Source organism: Mchenga conophoros, linkage group LG11 (genome assembly GCF_057382185.1).
Source record: "Mchenga conophoros isolate Kocher_MC1m ecotype Shallow Benthic linkage group LG11, M_conophoros_male_GT1.1, whole genome shotgun sequence".
Classification (NCBI taxonomy): Eukaryota; Metazoa; Chordata; class Actinopteri; order Cichliformes; family Cichlidae; genus Mchenga; species Mchenga conophoros.
In genome coordinates this window covers 26,675,352-26,694,560 of record NC_140536.1, presented here as the reverse complement: position 1 = coordinate 26,694,560, position 19,209 = coordinate 26,675,352, and the positions used below count along the sequence as shown (strand labels likewise).

The 19,209-nt window shown below is 46.1% G+C and overlaps 1 protein-coding gene across 4 annotated transcripts; it reads right to left on the bottom strand.

Moving 5' to 3' along the window:
* Positions 1 to 78: 78 nt before the first annotated feature.
* On the bottom strand, positions 79 to 15,337 carry LOC146564315 (uncharacterized). Of its 4 annotated transcripts, XM_085292016.1 has the most exons (14): positions 14,840 to 15,336; positions 11,259 to 12,152; positions 6,200 to 10,349; positions 4,509 to 4,860; positions 4,178 to 4,351; positions 3,974 to 4,068; positions 3,816 to 3,889; positions 3,684 to 3,729; positions 3,533 to 3,573; positions 3,363 to 3,433; positions 3,078 to 3,259; positions 2,477 to 2,568; positions 2,216 to 2,358; positions 79 to 2,135 (listed from the first exon to the last, which is right to left on the bottom strand). In XM_085292016.1, the coding sequence occupies exons 2-13, from the start codon at positions 11,937 to 11,939 to the stop codon at positions 2,230 to 2,232; spliced, it is 6,087 nt and encodes a 2,028-aa protein (XP_085148142.1). In that variant the 5' UTR covers positions 11,940 to 12,152; positions 14,840 to 15,336; the 3' UTR covers positions 79 to 2,135; positions 2,216 to 2,229. The 4 variants fall into 4 exon arrangements, 2 of the variants coding, with proteins under 2 accessions (XP_085148142.1, XP_085148143.1); XR_014894419.1 differs by lacking the exon at positions 79 to 2,135 and having other exon boundaries at positions 2,330 to 2,358; positions 3,065 to 3,259; positions 14,840 to 15,337; XR_014894418.1 differs by lacking the exon at positions 79 to 2,135 and having other exon boundaries at positions 2,330 to 2,358; positions 3,083 to 3,259; positions 14,840 to 15,337.
* Between the last annotated feature and the right edge of the window lie 3,872 nt (positions 15,338 to 19,209).

The window sequence follows — 19,209 nt, the reverse complement described above, 5'->3', positions numbered from 1 at the left end:
AATCAGCTTGAGCTAACCCCCGTCCCCTTATAGTAAACAAAGCAAGAAGGAGGTCTTTAAGCTGAGACACCACGAGCATTCAGGGTTTAGTACTAGTAGACATAAAATGCTTTTATTATTATGGATACAGAGGCAAAAAGTTTGAGCTGACATTCTATGGCGTTGAGTTATCACTGTTTTTTTTTGTTTGTTTTTTTAAGCACATTATCAGAGGCAACAGGCAAAGGTTACATGTCATGCAAACTAGATAAATAACTCTTTACGTGTACCTTTGCTATAAAGTTAATCATCCACTGGCAATAATGTAGTGCTCTTAGTTTAAAAAAGGAAAGAGGGAAAAATATACATACAGTATGTAAACAGTCAAAGAAATTGCACTTTCTTGGCTTGTTATTAGAAGCCACACTACTGAAAGAGAGCAGAAATGTAACACTGGAAAAACTAAGTCACTGTCACTGATTGTCTGACCAAAAACAAAAGTAACGCTCGGCTAAAGAAACTCAAATAAAAACAACCAATAAAAGAAAACCCAAACAAACCAAACAGACAAGTTATGTCCTACAAAAAACAAAATAAATCATATACAATCATAGTCAACTTTAAGGGAAAATGTCTGATATATTGGTCAGCTGTATAGTTTCTTAAAAACATCTTAGTAAAATGAAAGGTTTATTAACTTTCATGTATAATCCAGACTGTATTGTGTATAATACTAATTTTACACGCTACTGCTGACAGAAAGAAAACAGGTCTCTCGATGTACTGTACATTCACACGTAACTAAACGCTTATGTTACTTCCAATAAGTGGATTAGCCCGATGTTCCTAAGATGAGAACAAACTACTTTGCATCTGTACAGAAAAATGACCTCCAATCTTCAAATATTCACAACTTTTTTTTTTCTTTTTCTTAGTTTATCTTAAAAAGGAAGTTCTTATATAGTCCTTATCAGAGGAGATATTGCTTTTAAAGACTGCATGAGTTCGCTTAGGTACGTACACAAGACAACATGGCACTTCTACAGAGCATTTGGGGCAAATCGATTCTCATTCCCTTTCCGCTCTCCTTCCTCCCTCCTGCCGAGGACATTCTGATTGTCAATGCTCTGAAGCAAAGAGTGAAACATTCTCAAAGGCAGTCTGAAGTAAACAAAAACACTTTTTACACGTCCACCTCTCCTCCCTCAGAAGCAATACTGAAAATAGTTAACAATAAACATTCCTATCGTGAATATATTTCGTCCATTTCTTTTAGCGGACACGACTCGAGCTGTCTTTGTTTTTTCTCCAAAAAATAACTTCTTTCTTAAAACCTCATTAGAAATTCTCTTGCAGCGATGCCAAAATTCCTATCACTAAGCCCACCCCCTCCCCTGCCTATTCACTGGTACATAGCAGACACTGTCTTGATAAAGTGAAGAAAACCCCCTAACACTGTCTCAACAGCTTTTAACTGGCTCACGTCTCCTCTCGTGTCATTTTCCCAAAGGTGCAATGTGACTTTGAAAGCTTACCAACTAAATGAGCGTTCAATTTTGACCTACTTAGGGCCCAGGCTACATTTTGTATTGCTCTGGGCAGCCTGCGAGCTCCTCGTCTCTTGGAAACGTCGGAGCTGAAATGCTGAGTACCATATAAGTCCATATCCAAACTCCCCTGCAATGTCCGTCTTTCCCAAATTTGCTTAAGGTGCTGAAGTAAGAGCAATCAAAGTGTACAGTATGTGTGTGTTTATAGTGTGTCCACTCAGCATACATACAGTCTTTAGTGTGCTTGTTCAATCAGCACTAGTGCAAATTCATTTCAGCTGGTCTGTTTCTTTCTTTCTTTTTCTTTCTTTCTTTCATACGGGACAGTCTATCTCTGTTTCTCTCATCCCTCACCGCTCGGACAGAAGATGTGTTGCCATGGTTTCATCCTTGATGTGGATGCCCTTCAGAAAGCTAGGATCAACACACTCATCTGTCAGCGTTTGAGATGTCTTTCTTTTGCATTTTCAGCTGGTATAATTCGCCAGATCTCGTCTCCTTTTTCTCGCTTCTTCTCTGCGGGACTGCCATTGTTAACAGCAGCGTTGTGACATCAGTTCATCTGTCCAGTGGTGGGTCCTGGTCCCTTTCTCAGAGTGGTCCCACCTACACAAAAGAAAAGATACTGTCAGCTAAATAGTACACATACTTCTGGCTTCTGCTTCAGCGGCAGACGTTTCACTTACCCCCTCTTTTTAGCTTATGAATGCTGCAGGTTCAAAAGTAAATCATTCAGCCGTTTCCTCCTCTGTTCTCTGCTGCAAACTTCTCCTTCCCCTTGTTTTTCTTCCTCTCCCTCCTCCTCATGTCTGCTGTGGGTTTTGGTGGGCTGGAGTGAACAAGTATGCACAGTTAATTTCAAAAGCAGATTTTTTATCCTTGTGGAATTTTTGCATTGTTAATATATATATATATATATTTTAATGTTTGTAGATTTGTTGACTCACACAGGGGCTGGCAGTGAACGAGCTGGAGGTGTCCTGACTTTGGTGGGGGGGGTCACTGCTGATAACCGTCACTTCCACCCCCACTGGATGATCTGAGGGTCAAAGGCCAAAGAGTTTTCTGTATGTTAGTGAAGGCGACGTAGGAGGAAATGAAAACTGCGCTCGTTTCTTTTACAGAAATGTCTGTAATTATGCAAGTGTCCTTATTTCCCCTTGATTTCTATCTGCAATCAGTCATGGAGTCTTTGATGGAAACTGTGTGTGGTTTCACTGTTAATGGGGAAAGTTGATGCCTGCTGGGTTCTTGGACACCAGCGGTGGATGACAGAAATGGGGAAACATTTCTGCAGGCTGAATTCTGTGGTTGGAAAACCACTTAGTTTTTGTTGCTGAGTATGATACGCAGAGACAAGCCAGTTGTGAGGACGGCGGTCTGTACGGCACACACGTACACATACATGCACACGTGGAGGAAAAGACACAACACAAGACGCCGAAAGAAGTCGGTAGAAATGAAAATGTATAGTTTAAACCACATACACGGGGGCATACACGAACACCTACAGAAACAAAAACTAACACACACACTTGCTTCATGGACCTGACTTGATGTGGCTGTCGTCCCCATTGGCTCCTTCACAGGACAGATGTCGTGAGTCGCCCTCCTCTCCCTCCCCCTCTGCGTCTCGTTCTCTCTCCCTCTCTATTCTCATCCGGATTTGTCTGTCTCTCACCAGCTCCCAGTTCCTCACAAGGAACACATGGTGCTTCACCACAAAGCTCCTGGCCCGGCACAAATGGAGAAACATGAACTGCTGACATTAGTTCAATAATATCGCAACAAATAGTTTAATGTGAAACGCGAATCGTCGTGTACTTTCCGTACCTCTCGCTGCTGGTCAAAGGCTCCATGTCGAGGTGCGGGAACAAGCTGGTAATGTCACTGGAGCTCTCCTCCTTTACAATAAATGCAGAGACGCGCGTAAGCTTCGGGACAGATTATTGCAAAAACATTCATCACTGGAATCAAATAACCACGAGCCACAAAAAACTCACCGCTGTCTGCTGATATGATGCAGTCCTCTCTTTCAGCCGGCCTGAGTGAATCAGAGAGAAAGAAACACGGTAAGAAAGAAATTATCCGGCAAGTCAGCTAAACCTGACGACATCTAACAACTGCTGTAACACTGTAATAGCGGCGACTCACAGTAACGCCGCTTCCTCTTCAGGGGGACAGCAGGCTGTCGGTGAAGCTGTAACCAAACAACATGAAAGTTAGATCCAAGGACATTTTTTTAAAAGCTTGTGCCCTGCAAAGTCTGATCTGGTGTGACTGTACCTGGTTGTGCTGCCAGAGCCACATCACATCATAGGGCAGCTGGAAATTAATTCTTTTTAGCCTCAGGTACTTCCCTGAAGAAGATAAAGTGAGCTTAGCTGCATTACTACAAGAACATAGTACACACTAGCAGTGTTTACATTTTCTTATATACTCACCGACATGGATGGGAGCAGGTAAAAGGCTGTACTCGTTCTCCCCTGGCGTGTACTCCATGTTCTCTTTGCAGTTCTTCTGGGTTTGGGAGGGGGGGCTAGGAAAGATGCATAATAAATATTTAAACAAACAAACAAAAAATAAAAAACAGATAACGGAAAAAAAAACCCATTATAATAGTTTGTTTATGGATTCAGTCAACTCACTCTGTAGTTTTGTAATCATCAGAGTAAAGACCTGCCCTCAGGAATTTCTTCCTGGGAGGACCATCGGCCTTTTCCTCTCTTTGGATGGTTACGGGTTGGGGCGGAGCCTGGTCGACGTCTGACTGGCTAAAACATTCAGGGAGGGCGTCGCACTCGGATTTATCCTCAGCGACACTAAAAAGGAAAGCACAAAGAGAGAGATAGAATGATAGAGAGGGAAAAGAAAGAGAGAAAGGCACTGGTTTAGCACACAGTGCTGAAAACGATGGGTTAATAGGACAGTAGTGAGTGGTTGTATTGAATTTTCAAGTCAACCAGCTCAGGTGTTTACCTCTGATGACAGGGCGAGTCACTGTGTTTTCTCTTCCGTCCTCTCTTCCTCTTGGCCTGCAGCTCCGACTCCGTCACCTGCTGCGCCGTGTCGCCTCCTCCCCTGTCTCTCTCTGGCAGTCTTTCTTCTGTTCTCCCTCCCACTTCTCTCTCATCTCTGACGTGGCTGTGTCCTGGCAAGATTTCAGGTGAGGACATGGACGGCGTTGCAGATAAGTGCGCGAGGGAGGACACAGAGGAGGGCAGCGGGTGCTTCCTGGGCCGTCCTGGCCTTCTTTTGTTCTTCAGCGCCGCGCTGTCTGACGTTGGCACACTTTTCTGCTGCCCTCGGCTTCTCGAGTCACCTTGTAAACCTGAAGTCATCGAAATAACAAGGGGGGGGGGCAGTCGGAGGCATGAGGGGAGGGTGGGGTGTAAGTGGTGGAGAGGAAATGAGACAGATGTGGATCTGTGATTGAGCCGGCAGGAGGTGTGAGGTGAGGCCAGTCTAGGCTGAGTCATGCACATAGGCCGCACATTAGATGAGTCACAACATTTCCTCTGACCATTTCACTTCTGGGAAATACATTAAAAAGTGATTTATGCACGCCACAAAAAACAAGGAAAAGAAAAACAGACATAAACACTGTGCATCATGCATACTTTTTCAGTGAGCATGCACAAATATGCACTAAGCACACTATTTATTTTTTACAAATTCGGTTACTGTGAAATACAACCCCAGAAAGCTCAGCAGCTACAGACGGCGAACGGATGTCAAATGTATTCCTCCGCTTGCAAAAACATTTTTCCTTTGCCCCCCGTCTGACCTCTGTGCTATTCCTTTATCCATCTCTCTGAGGTCATTCGTCTTTTTGTTCCATTTTCCACTGCCAGTGACAAGACTGACCACTCTTTCCTTATTGGATTTTTCCAAGTCAAATAGGCCTTGTTGGGCAGCAGTGAGGGATAGGCCAATCTTTAAATAGCCAATCTGGTGGTTAACTAATGACTGTTCTCACTGGGTAGCCCTAGGCTGCAACAGCGTGTGGTTCACTGCCGACCAGGAAGATTTCAAAGATTTTCTGGCAGATTCCCATCAAGATGCTGCTCTCCTGCTATAACACTTTATAAAAATTCCAGCAGATAGTGGTTGCTGAGAGGCTGTGTGTTTGTGTCAGGCATCGTCTCTCGCACAGCAGAGAGAGTCTGAAATTAGCTATAAAAAGAATGGAGTCTGATTTCCTCTCAAACACCCTCCAGGCTTTTGATGCATGGCTTAACAACACCTGAGAAAAAGCAGCGCTGTCCCTATACTGGGGACACTACTGGTAGCACAGTTTCATCTCCACATTGCACAAATATAAAAATCTGTCATACCGTGCAAGTGGAAAGAAGCTCTTGGCATAAATCTTATTCACTCAGCTAGCTGTCATGATTTGCTCGCTGCTGTCATATTTCAGTGGTAGGTACATTTGATGATAGATTCCCTGCTTTATCTAGATTACTGTCAGTATCCTATATATTCATATTCTCCGCCGTTGACACAGTAGCAGAACACAACAGCCTATTCGCAAAACTCAAAATGCTCTCAGTGGAGATTTCTGTAGCATTCATCAGCACAGTCACGCTGTCATGCGATCGCAGCCTCGCACTGATCGATCGGGTGAAAGCAAAGACTTGTCAGAGATCAAATCATTCATGCACCCTCACCTGCGTCTCTCCTCTCTGTCCACGCCGGTTCGTGTCTCCTCCACGACCTCTCTACATTTCCTTGATTCCTAATGGCCAATCCACTGCTCAGACCCCTCCCTCCTGTTGCTATGGCAGCAGACGTGAACAGGTTGGTGTGTGTCGGCGATGGGGACGTCCTGTACAGATGCGACTCTTGAACATCCTCGTCCCCATCTTCGTCCTCGCCGTCCGACGCGATCAGTCTTCCTGCATGCTGGTCTCCGGTGAAGCCTCTCCAGCTGGGGTTTGAGTTTCCGAACGCTGTAGCTCCCAGACTCCCAAATTTCGCCCAGCTCTGACCCAGGCCGCCCCATCCTCCTCCGAATGAAGACAGGTGAGAGGATCCCAGCCCCAGTGACGTGAGCGAAGTGTGTTTGTACCTGTCTGCGGACGATGACGATGAGGCAGCGGCAGCAGCGACAGCGGAAAAGGAATCATTTCCATTCTCACGCAGCCAAGTTGATTCTTTACCCAGCATGCTCCCTGTTCCCCTTGCCACTTTCCTTCCTCCTTCTCCTTGCCCCAAAACGAACCCCAACCTTGACTTTGAGCAGGCCAGCCCCTCTCGTTCCACTCCATCTTCCTCCTCGTCCTCGTGTATCTCCTCCTCCTCGTCCACGTCTCGTTCGCAGTGCCTGTGACGATGTTTATGTTTGTGTTTGTGTTCACTCCTCCCGCAGCCGTAAGAGAAGCCGGATGCGAACCCTGAGCCGAGGTGTGGCCGTCCTCCACTGCCTACCCCGATATCCCCTTCGATTTCCCCTCCTAAAGCTCCCTCCCTCAGCAGCCTACTCCTCCGCCTGTGAAACCTAGGTGGATTAAGGAGAAAGTGGGCGTGGTGGGGCTGATGAGGGGCATACTGGTGGGGAGATGGAAGCGTGTAGGAGGGGAGGTGGTGGTAAAGTGTTGTGGTTGTGGGATAGCTGTTGTAGAAGCCCATATTCTCAATGGTCTCCTGAAACTTTGAAGGGCAGCCGCATTGCCTGCGGTCTGGCTTTCTGTTGCAGTGGCAAGGGTAGAAAGGCTGCGGGGAGAACGTGGGATTAGCAGAGAAAGATGACGGGTGAGGAGAGTAGAAGCCATTTAGATTGATCCTGAAAATGTTGGAGCGGTGGGAAGAGGAGGAATGATGTCGCCTTCCTCCGGCAGCATTCGCACTCCCATCAAAGCCTTGTCCCAGTCCTGTCCTCGCCCAGCTACGCCGTCCGATATGTACCTCGCTGAACTGACTGATTAAGTCTTCGAGTTCGGCCAGAAACTCTGGGTCCTGCATGTGCAGCTGCTGGTGCTTCTTCTTGTGTTTATTTTTCTGTCTCTTCAGTGCATTGTGCCCAACACAGGAATAATAGTCCGAATGAGTGCACTTGTTGTGTCCTGGACAGGGGCAGGGACACAAGCAGGTACAGGAAGGAGAACAATCGTAATCCCTGCGCCTGTGTCGATGTCGGTCTCTGTGCCGCTCCATGGTATTTGAGTTGGCCATGGGGTTGGTGTGTCTGGGGATGTGAGACAGAGGCAAAGAGACTGGAGAGGGACAGTCCATGATGGAAGAAAGGTGCCTTTGACCACCTAGAATCGCTCCTGACCCCTGACCCATCCTCAACACGCCCCGAGGTCCCCTCATCTCCCCTCGCTCAGAGACGCTGTTGTTGTCTGTTCCGATCCCGCTGTCGCTGGGCAGGGTCTCTTCGCTGTGTGATTCACTCCTCGGGGACGGGGTGGCCTCTTTCAGGTGGCCAGGAGAGCCAGGTGTGTGATGCAGTGGAGGGGTGGGGCAAGAGAGCTTACATGAAGACTGGTGAAAGGGGAAGTGATGCCTTCCCTGACATGGACAGCTCTTCTTCACAAAGGGAGAGAGCGATGAGGAGGAGGGAGGACGGGGGGAGGTACAGGAGGAGGATGGGGAGGGGAGGTAGAAGGGGTGAGGAAAAAGTAGGGAGGATGTTGGTTCTGCGAGGCTGCCCTCACTGTAAGGACTCTGGGCCCCACTGGAGTGAGTAAGAGATGGGGAGGGAAACGGGTGAGACGGAGGAGGCTGGGGTTGGTTAGTCGAGAAGAGAGAAGTTTCTGAGGGACTGGTAAACAGAGAGGAGTGAGTGGAGTTCTGGGAGTTTGAATTTAGGTTGGCGGTTTGGGATTTAGGCTTGCGTCCTCGCCTCTTGCCCATGTAGATGGTCCCCCTCTTGCTCACATTGATCTGAGGGCCTAGCTTACTTCCAAAGGAGGAGGACAGGGCTGAGAGTGTGTGTACTGTTGTAGCCTCTATCGATTTACACATTCTCTGAGAAGTCTCACCATCTGCTGCCTCTCCTGCCCTTCCTTCCTTTCCTAAATACCCAGACAGCATTACTTTGTGAAATCTCCTCTTCTTTCTTTTCTTCATCTCATTAATCAGCCTCCTGAGCTTTAGCTGCCTGTTTCCCTTTTCAGGGGGGTGAAAATCTTTACCACTCACTGTATGATCAGCGTGATTTAGTGCATCTCCACTCGCCTCCTCGGGGAAAGGTCGTTTGGGAGGCCGGCCACGCTTCTTGGGGCTGGATTTAGACTGAGCCACACACTGTAGTATTGCACTTGGCTCCAGCACAGGGGCTTTCGGAACTCCGTCACAGCCCCGGAGAGGCACCTCAGTTGCGATATCGTTTGGTGTAAGCTGAGGGGGAGGTTCGTCTAAACTAGAGCTGTAGGATTTAGGACGACCCCTTTTTCGGGCCGTGTTTATGGGGTTTCTGGAAGAAGGGGGGCTGGATTCTGATGTGGGGTGATTCTGCTTTGGGGTTGGAGGTTTGGTTGCAGAAGACACTGGGGAGGAGCTGCTGGTTAGGGAGCCAGAGGTTGCTGGGTGTGACTCATCACTCTGCTGAATAGTGGCTTTGGCAGGAAGGGGCGTCTTGGTGTTCTGGGTGAAACTCAGTAAAGGATTTTGTAGTGAATCAGAAGGAGCTTCCTGATTTTCCACTCTCTGAGCCCGGTGCACCAGCTTGGTCCAGCTGGGCCTTCTGGCTTTACGTTTTTTGAGCGGTCGGCTATCCTGCTCTTGTGGGGAAGAAGGGGGAGAAATGGGAGAATGGGCAGAAGGCGTGGGCACAGGGGGAGGAGCAGAAGAGGAGGGGTGGCTTGGAGGCACTGTTGAATGTCTCGAGACGTCCTGTTCTTTTGATTTACTCGTGTCACCTGTTGTTGTTGCTGCCTCAGCTTGTGTAACTGACTTGCAACTGTTATCTGTCTTCTCTTTCTCATCTGGTCTGCCTGTATTCACTAATTTGCAGGTTTTATCTAGCTTGCCGTTGTCAGCAGTTTCCCCACATTTTGCACTGTTATCCTCTATTCTTTGTCTGTCTGGGCTGAGCTTATCCCTCTTTTTCTCAACCTTTCCTCTGTCACTCTTTAGATCATCCTTCCGTATATCATCACTTCTATGTCGTTCATCCTTTTCTTTTCCATGTCTCGATTTCCCATCCTTCCCTTTTTCCTTTTTCTTCTTCTTACCCTCCTCCTTTCTGCCCTCGTTTTTTGCTTTATCAGCCTCCAGCCTATCTCGCTTCGACTTCTTGTCTTTGCGTTTCTCTTTTTTTGCTTTTCTCTCTTTCTCTCTCTTTTTCTCCAGCGGGTGCTCTACAGAGGGATCGTGACCTTGGGATTGGACAGAGAGTTCCACAGCGGGGGATGACTGCGGTTTTGGGGTAATTGAGGGATAGGAGGGAGATTCTGGCCTGCTCTTATTGGAAAGGCTAAATTCTTTATGGGAACCAGTGGAGACTAGAGGTCTTGTTGAAGAGTCCATGGAAGAAGTAGAGGTGGAAGTGCTGTGTTTTCCAACTTTGACTTTGGATGAAGTAGGAGTGCCAAGAATGTTAGAGGAGCCTTTCCCATTGGACAGGCCCTTCTGTTTGGTTGTCTGTACCAAACCATTATGCTTCTTGGAGGTGTTTTCATCATTCCTGGTTTCCAGTGGAGACTGCGTCTGGATGCATGGGCTGGAAGGAGTAGTTGAAGCTGCCTGGTCTGTTGTGGGTGAGCAGGGTTTGGGTCCTGCAAGGACGGGCTGGCCATTGACGCTCTGAGATTTGTCTTTCTTCACTCTCTCAGATGAATTCCCCTCTGTCTTATCGGCCAGCTTGATAGGAACCTGAGAGATGAAAAACAGAGAAAAAAGAAAGAAAGAAAAAAGCAAATCTCTGTCATAGGCATCTTTTAGTTTGCTGTCAACAACAGTGACGGACAATGAAAAAGAGACAGTAACTGAAATTCTTTTGTTATTGTTCCCCATTAAAAAGGACAGTGAAGATAAAAACGACTCAATCAAGCAGAGAAACGAGGGCACACTGAGGAGGAGAGAGTGGAAACAGGAATGGGGTTGACAAAGAGAGGAGAAATACAAAGGCAGAGAAACGGAGAGGAAGGGAGTGGGACAGGGACCGAGGGGGAGTGAAAGATAAATGAGAGCAGGTAGAGAAAAGAGGGGATGTAAAAATAGAAGAGAGGGACAGATATAGAGAGCCAAGCAGAGACAGAAAGAGAGGGAGAGAAAGCCTTGCTATTGGTGGCTATAAATTGCCACTAATACAGATGAGAAGGCTTGACATTTCATACTTGTTCTGTAATTTTGGTATGCTGTAGCTTGAGTGGCGTTTGTGCAGCTAAAGCTATAAGCTTTCCCTTGGGTGATTGTCATAAGGACTGATGGGCCAGTGTCTGTAATAACTCCAAGCGGTTGCCGTGCTGTTGTCCTATTTATAGGTCTGTTTTTAAAATGCACTGCTTGAGTTTCAGGATTGAGACAATGGCTGTTAGATAGATATTACAAGTGAGCTCAATGCTGGGTGATTTTGCACCACATCAAAGACTCTATGAGAATGGTGGTTAGCTGTAAAAAGCCTAAACAAAGCACAAAGGTGCCATTTCTCAAGCTAACTTCAGCTAATTGCAGATTTATTCAGATTCAGATCAACTTTATTAATCCCCCTAAAAAAGGGCAATCTGTTGGCAACTGACATGAGGAACGCTGTACATATGTGAGGCCTTGTCCTTAACTTACCTGTTTGGCAGACTTCGTCCCTTGGCTGGTTACGACAGGGACAGAGGCCGGGCTGGAAGCTGTAGAAAATGTCGGTGACAGCGACAGTGACTGTGATGACGAAGACAACAACGGTATTGATGATGTAACTGGTGGTGAAGCAGCAGATGCAGTTTGTTTGGATGTGGTCTGGACAGCATCCAAGCCTGAGTGTTGCTCCCTGTTTGCTTCGTCTGGGGCAGAGCTGGTTTTACTCTGCTGGCCCGCTCCCCCTCCTTCTCCATCGCCCTTTAGCAAACCCCCCCTGCCTTGTCTCTGATAGGTCCTGATGGTGGGCTTGCAGACGTAGCTCTCCAAGATCTTGGGCGGTTTCTTGGTGCGCTTGGTTTGGAGACCAATTCGGACTCTTACATTCCCCTCGGGGCAGCTGGCCTCTCTGCCAGAGAGCTGAAGCTGTTGCTGCCCCACGCTGCCACAGCGCCCCTCGATGAGCAGCTCCAGCACTGCCCCCTTGTCTCCTTCTCTCTTTCTTCCTCCTCCCTTTTTGTCCTCCTCCTTTTTTCCCACTGCCTCGCCATTCTCTACTTCCCCTCTCCTCTTTTTCTCTGCCACTTGGTCCTGCTCAGAGTCTTCAGGTGCAGAGGCGGGGTCCAGAGTGGAGGCTGTGGTCGGAGGGGTTCCCCCCTTCACTCTCTGGTCCATCAGAGAAGTCGGGGGGAGAAGTAGGATGCTGTGAGGTTACCAGTACAACACTTTAAAACGACTCCAGTGGGGTTGGTGGGGTCAAGGGTGAAGAGCAGAATGCAGGTGTCGATCACAAGGGTCACAAAAAAAAAAGATCCAGTAAGAGTCCAAGTGCAGCTCTGTACCTTCATCCGGCAAGGGAAGGTCTCTCTGATGTCCTTTACAGTTACACTGAGACAGAGTAAAAGGCAGAAGGAAAGTGGAAGAAAAGACAGAAAGATAGAGAGGCCAGTGATTAGTCATTTCAGTGAGCTAAGATGTTGAACAGCAGCAGTACAGGAATTGAGGGGAAAGTCCCCTTCCTTCAGGCAGCTGTAGCGAGGTGCTAAAGTCTGTGTCCACAGAGATGATCTCATCATCCAGAAAACCCAGGAGGCCAATCAACGTTGCTGATTCCCAGAATGTCGGCATTAGCTGGAAGACTGACTTACATTCCCCCCAAAAAAACAGCCTGGGCTAGTTCGCTCCGACAATCCGCAAATATCGATGGAGCTAAAAGACAGCGAACACACCCCAAACCTCTACACTTTTCACTTATGTCGTAATCCTTCCCGTGTCTCTCCGCAAATCAATCTATCAATCAATCAGCTTCTGGCTAATTCAAACACTTGATCCAGTCTCCTCCCCTGCTCCCTCCACTGTCTTTGCGCCTTCTGTTCTCAGCTACTCCCACAAGCACTCCTCCTCCCACCCTTCCCGCTGCTGTACTTTCTTTTCTCTCCGAAACTCCCCTTTTCATGTTTGGCAGTAAGCTTTTGCATGCATTCTCTATTAGTCCCTCCACTCTCTCTCTCTCTCACTCTGTGTGTGTGTGTGTGTGTGTAGACCACACAGTAAAATGGTCAACTCATACACTGTATCCATGTTAATCAGAACCATATTTCCTCTTCCTTGTCGTTCTTTTCCTTCTCTCCAACTTAAATCTCTCCATTCACAGTCCGACTGTTCCCCTCCTCCCCTTTCAGTAGTGGTAACACAAATCCGTAGGAAAGGGTAAAACTTATTTTTGGAAAGGAGCGCAAATTCCTCCTCCTCCCATTGCTTCCTCTAAGTCAAGTAAGCTTTTCATTGACCCCCATTGTAAATGGCCTTTTAATGTGACATTATAGTGAAGTAACACACCCTAAAATAACATTCTCCTCACCAGGAAAAAACTTTCACTCTCATTCGTGGTGTTTCCAGACCGCTTTTCAACGTGTCGAAGGGAAGCAGCATCTTTCTGTCATGCTTCCTTCATTATTCGCTCTCCCTCATTAAGGGAGACACTCATCCATTTTCTAATAAAACACACCCGGGCAAGCATTCTTGCAGCTCTCTCCTGAGCGCCTCTTATGAAATAGCTCATCTGTCTCTCTGAACTGCCCCCTTAGACTTACGAGAGCATCTCAGATAATGTTTTCATTTAAGAGCTCAGTGGGCTATCTCTCGTGCCTCTTGGTCCCTCCCTACACACCCAAATCATAGAAGCTCAAATCAACATCTGTTTCAGTAACCGCTGTTATGTAACAGTTTTGGAAAGCATTTCCAAGACCAGTCCTCCTTACAATGAAAGAAAATGAGCGTAGAGGTGGACAGTGGTCCTCTTGAACTTAACTGCGGCAACTTTTATTATCAAGTCCACTCCAGAAGCCTGTGCGGAGGGGCCGTGAGCACAAGCAGTATGAGTTACAAACCTGTTTGTGAAAACTCGCCATAAGAGGAGAGCCAGAGTGGCAGGTTTTCAGACTTAAAAGGGCAAGCCCATTCAGCATCAGTCAGAGTGCATACTAATGGCTTTTTATAGTCTCCAGAACTATACCTCTCACACATAACTCAAAATTATTCTAACATTAGACCAGAAGCTATTTCCAGTGACAGGATGATGGGTTGACTTGACACTGTAGTCAGTGCGGTGGCTCGGGAGCGCCGAAGCAACGATTAAATCATGATAATGGCCCACCATATTTCCAGCCATCATCACCATCCCATGACAGCGTTATCATCGATAACTACAACACTATTATCATCTGCCTGACAACAGCATGAGCCCAGCTGGAAATTGGGCCCCTGTGATGGCATCTGAAATCACTGAACCACGAAGCCTCGCGGTAAGCGTACGGGGAAGTTTCTCACGTGAGTCCCCCTCCTCAGACGCGCACACGCACACACACTTTCCCTCTAGTTAGTGCGTTGGCCGTACATTGTGTACCCGGGTCGCAGCTGCGTAGGCTCACTGATGTTGCTACTGTAGATACAGTATGGGCAGTGGGGGTGTTACCGCACTGGAGCAACCTATCACTGGTTTACCGAGGACGTCAACAGGAGCTTCCTTCTCCATAATGACTTTGCGCACCTCGGAAAATCACTACCCGCCTGATGCTGTCGCACTTACAAATGATACACACATGCACGTGTTGTTGTTGTCGTCACTCCTGTCTCCTATTTTGAGACATATCGCACATCTACGCACCCTAAAACATGACCCAGCTGCACGTTTCAAACTCAACATGGAAGTGGGAGGCTACGTAGCACGAAAAAATGTGCTTGCTGGTAGTGTTTGTGCTGGTGCGGATTAGTACCGAGCCACCTTTTTCCTCAGCCCCCCCTCCCCGCCTCTCCTCTCTCTCGCTCTCTCTCTCTTCTATCTGTCCTCTGCCAGTCCTTCTGCTGGTGTCAGCAACATTGAAATAAGAAATATCACCGTGCGGGGAGAACAGAGGGGAGGGAAACACACTCGGCAACAAGGGATAAAATTAGCGCAAAGCGGATGCACAAAATTCTTAACCTGCTGCGCTTTGAGCCCGCTGATGATGACAGGCCTGCACGCATTAATACGGACTGCCATGACAAGCAGTAATAAGGCTACGTAGGCTACTTACCCCGAGAGCGCGTCCCAGAGCCAACTGCGTTTAGGCAGGAGGTTAAGGTGTTGCTGTCCTGCTCTCCCCTTTCGCACCAGCGGCGATCCACGGCTTTTTGGTGCATTAGATGTTGCTTTGATTACATAACTAAGGCCAGCGGAGGTTAAAACACCCCCTAAAACCGAGTTTCAGTCCCATCAGAGCGCAGAGCCTACTGTGCAACAACATTGGCGCGGGTGTTTTCATAATCATACAGTCGACGGATCTCCGTCGGCGCGTCTCCGCAGCTAGGTGGCGGACTGGTTACGCTGGATCTTATTTTTTTTTTTTTTTTTTTGCCTACTTCTCTCTCTACCCCCCTCTCTCTTTCTCGCTCTCTCTCGGTGGGAGGGGGGGGGGGAGTTACACCGCTCCCGCCAGTTATAATGGCTCAGATTGTGCTCTCGTATGCGCACAGCCTGCTAACGTGTCGTGGCGACGGGCTGAAGGCTGCAGCTGCGTGTGTGTGTGTGTGTGTGTGTGTGTGTGTGTGTGTGTGTGTGTGTGTGCGCGCGCGCTCGGGGTACAGGGCTGGCAGCGCAGAGGGGTTGTTGGATGTGCGGGAATGCAACTGCGTGGCCATTTTCATGTGGCCAGAGGAGGAGATAAAACGGTGGATACAGCACAGGATCTCATTGCGGTTCATAACAGGCGATCGGGGAGGGCTATTTAGGCGCTTAATAAAATGGCGACGACTTGGCGAAAGTAGGCTGCTGGTAGGATTTTGGGGAGCAGCCGAAAAGTTGCGTCGCGTCATGCAATACAAGATTCGGCTTTACGGAGTGGGAGAGGCACGCGGGGATGGTAAAAGTTGATACGTGAGAGCTGTTTACCGCGCGTTTGGTAACATTTCCCCCAAATAATAAAAAGCACACAATTTGAACATGAAACATTTGCAGAAGTGTGTTAATATGAGAACACAGTCATAATTAGTAGTGCTAAAAACAACAGTCACAGATATATAATTACAGTATAGTAATGATTTATTTGGCAGTAGAAGCGGTATATTCTCCAAAGAGTTTAGTCCACTGTTAGGTCCTGATACGCATATAAGATTTGGGGAGCCCCCGTGCCTCCTATTCGCTACACACTGTTTACACCGTGACCTCTAAATAACCATTAAACACACTGCAGACTGCACCTGACCGCGCACGTCTGTATGATCCTGAATTTGTTAGTAGCACTAAAAGTCCTGAAAACACGCACCATGTAAGGAATATGTGACAAAAAGCAGATAGATGTTTGCCCCCGTAAGTTTTAAGTCCAATTAACAAGCACGCAAATTTTTACAAACCAAAAAGTCCTTCGGGCTCTCTGGGCCTCCTGGGAAAAAGTTGTTGTCTAACCCTTGTGACACAACCGAGTTTTGCTTGTTGTTTGCTTTGTTTTTTTTTAAATTCTCTGTCAAACATTATTTCGAATAAAAAGGGTCCAGATTTATTCGACTGATACTGAAGCCAGGATCTCTGTATGTCAGTCAGTTTCAACGCAACCTTATTTTAAATGTTAACGACAGCGCTCGTCTATTTTAGGATCAGTGTACTCGTTATAACGTGAACAACTGGGAAAATAAAGTCGAACTCAAGTCGATCAAAGTGATTAAAGTTTAACAATTGAAATGCTCATTAAATACCTGCATTGGTGCGAATGACTAGAAAAAAACGAGAGCAAAAGAAAATCAATGCGGAACTGAATTTATGCTCAAAAAGTCGCATAAAAACTTTGATCACATTGAGATAGACAAATATCAGAGTCCTAGAGATGCTTAGAGACACAAACATCCATGTCTATAAGATGCCTATAGCATGTATGCATAATGAGAGCGTAAGCTTTCAAGATTATTCACAACGAGCACTAAAGATAAGAGAGATATGCTTTGCACACTTAATTTAATCAGCAATAAGGTTTTGTTGCTGTCGTTGCGATAAAAAGTGAATACTTGATCCGTTTCAAACACCTGCATAAGTTCTAAATGTTCAGAACCTTTCATTGTCAAACACATTATAAAATAGGTGATAATGCAGGGCATTCTTAGTTAATTACTAAAGAAATGAGCATTGCCGTACAGAAAATTTGGTCTTTCATGGGAGCAATTTTCCTGTGATTGTGGGTAGACACAAATCTGCACACAGTAGACCATAGAGCAAAACAAAAAAAAAAATCAGCATACTAATTGCAAGTCCAATTAATAAAACTAAGAAAATAATATTTTTTTTATGTTATACAAACAGACACAAAATACAAGGGCAAATTAGTGAAACTGTGTCCAGGGGAGGACTCTGATACTCTGACCTAAAGGATAAAACATACAGAAGAAATAAAGTCAGAGATAAAAATTTATTTAAGAGTGAAGACAGAGTGTTGAGATGATGGAAGAAGTACTTTGAGAAGCTTGTGAATAACGGAAATGAGAGAGAGAGGAGGACAGATGGAGGAAAGTTAGTGGATCAGGAATTTCAGAAGATTAGATTTCAGAAGAGCTGCTATAAAGAGGATGAAGAGTAGAAAGGTGGTTGGTCCAGATGACAAGCCTGTAAAAGTATGGGATGTCTAGGAAAGATGAGAGTGGACTTTTTTCTTTCTTTTTTTTTTTTTACCAGATTCTTTAACGCAATCTTGGAGAGTGAGAGGATGACTGAGAAACAGAGAAGTGCATTGGTACTGATTTTCAAGAACAAAGGTGAAGTGCAGAACTGTAGTAACCACAGATTACTACAGCTGATGAAATGCACCATAAAGTTACGGGAAAGAGTTGCTGAAGCTAGGTTAAGAGGAGAGGTGGGGACATGATGTTTGCTTTGAGGGTGTTGATGAAGAAGTATAGAGAAGGTCAGAAGGAGTTTTACTGTATCTTTGTAGATCTAGAGAAAGTATACGATAGGTTGTCAAGAGAAGAGAAGGAGGCATATCCTCACGCAGGACAAGCACGAGGACAGCAAGACAATGATGAGGTGTGGAGTAGGTGACAAATGGGTTCGGGGTGTCGGAGGAATAACATCGGAAATCATCTCTGAGGCCCTTTTTTGTTTGTAGTTTGGATGGACAGGCTGAAAAATAAGGTAAGACAGAAGTCTCTGTGGACTGATGTTTGCAGGCAACACTGTGGTTTATAGAGCATGGAGCAGGGGAAAGAGAGTCTAGAGTGGTGCAAGTGTGCTCTGGAGAAAAGAGGAATGAAAGCCAGTAGAAACAAGACAAAATAGATGTGTGTGGATGAGAGGGCAATAGAAGGAAAGATGATGCTGCAAGGAGCAGAGGTAGTCAAGGTGGTGACTTGGTGAATTGAAATACATGGGATCAATGATTCAAAGCCACAGACAGTGCACAAGAGAGGTGAAGAATAGCATGCAGAGAGGATGGAGTGAGGGGAGATGAGTCTCTGGGGTGATTTGTGACAGAAGGACAGCAGCAAGAGTGAAAGGGAAGGTTTAGAAGATAGTAATGAGACTGATGGCAAAGCAAACATAGAGACAAACTAAAACATACAAAATCTCATTTACTTAGTGCAATATATATTCCTATGCAATACACATTTCAATGTGGAGTAAATATCTAAATGACTGTGCAATATTTTTCTCATACTACACTGGAATTTGGGAACTACCGTCTCATAGCTGAAACTAATTTACATGTTACTTCTTTTCTATATATATATTTTTTAAACAAACACAACAACAACAAACAAAAACCTTAGTGTGCACTGTTTTATACACCATAAAGAGATATATATTTATAGAGTATTTATTTGACTTTGACTCTAATCTCTAAGAGTTACCTAGACCTTAGTGTATGTCTCCAAATTGCAAATACACATTTTTATCTTTATCTCTTATGATGTATGGTAGCAGTGACAAAAAGACAGCTGGAGGTGGGAGAGTTGCAGATGCTCAGATTTTCACTGAAGAATGAAAAAGATCAGAAATGAGTATATAAACAGGAAAGCTCAGGTTGAGCAGGTGGAGACAACGTTAGAGAGACAAGGCTGAGATGGTTCGAACATGTGCAGAGGAGGGATATACTGGACAAAGGATGCAGAGTATGAAGCTGCCAGGCAGGAGGAAAAGAGGAAGACCTCAAGATTGGTGGATGTAGTGAAGGAGTACACGCAGAGGGTTGATGTGACAGAGGAGGATGCTAAGGATAGGTTGAGATGGAGACAGATGATCTGCAGAGGTGATCCCTAAAGAAGAACACGAAGTATATTGCATGAGCAAAGACATTTAGCTGATTAATTTCTCATCATGAATATTCATCACGAGCCTTGTAACTTTTTTTGTTTAATCTCCAGGCAACTAATCTGATGGTTAACTGAGATTACTGTACCGTTGCTGTTAATCTTACCTAAATCC

Excerpts from the sequence above, each read along its gene's own strand:
- LOC146564315 (XM_085292016.1), bottom strand. The coding sequence starts at position 11,939 with ATGGACCAGAGAGTGAAGGGGGGAACCCCTCCGACCACAGCCTCCACT. Across the intron at positions 4,069-4,177 it reads GATGATTACAAAACTACAGA|CCCCCCCTCCCAAACCCAGA; the intron begins GTGAGTTGACTG and ends CATCTTTCCTAG. Across the intron at positions 3,730-3,815 it reads GGCTCTGGCAGCACAACCAG|CTTCACCGACAGCCTGCTGT; the intron begins GTACAGTCACAC and ends GTTTGGTTACAG.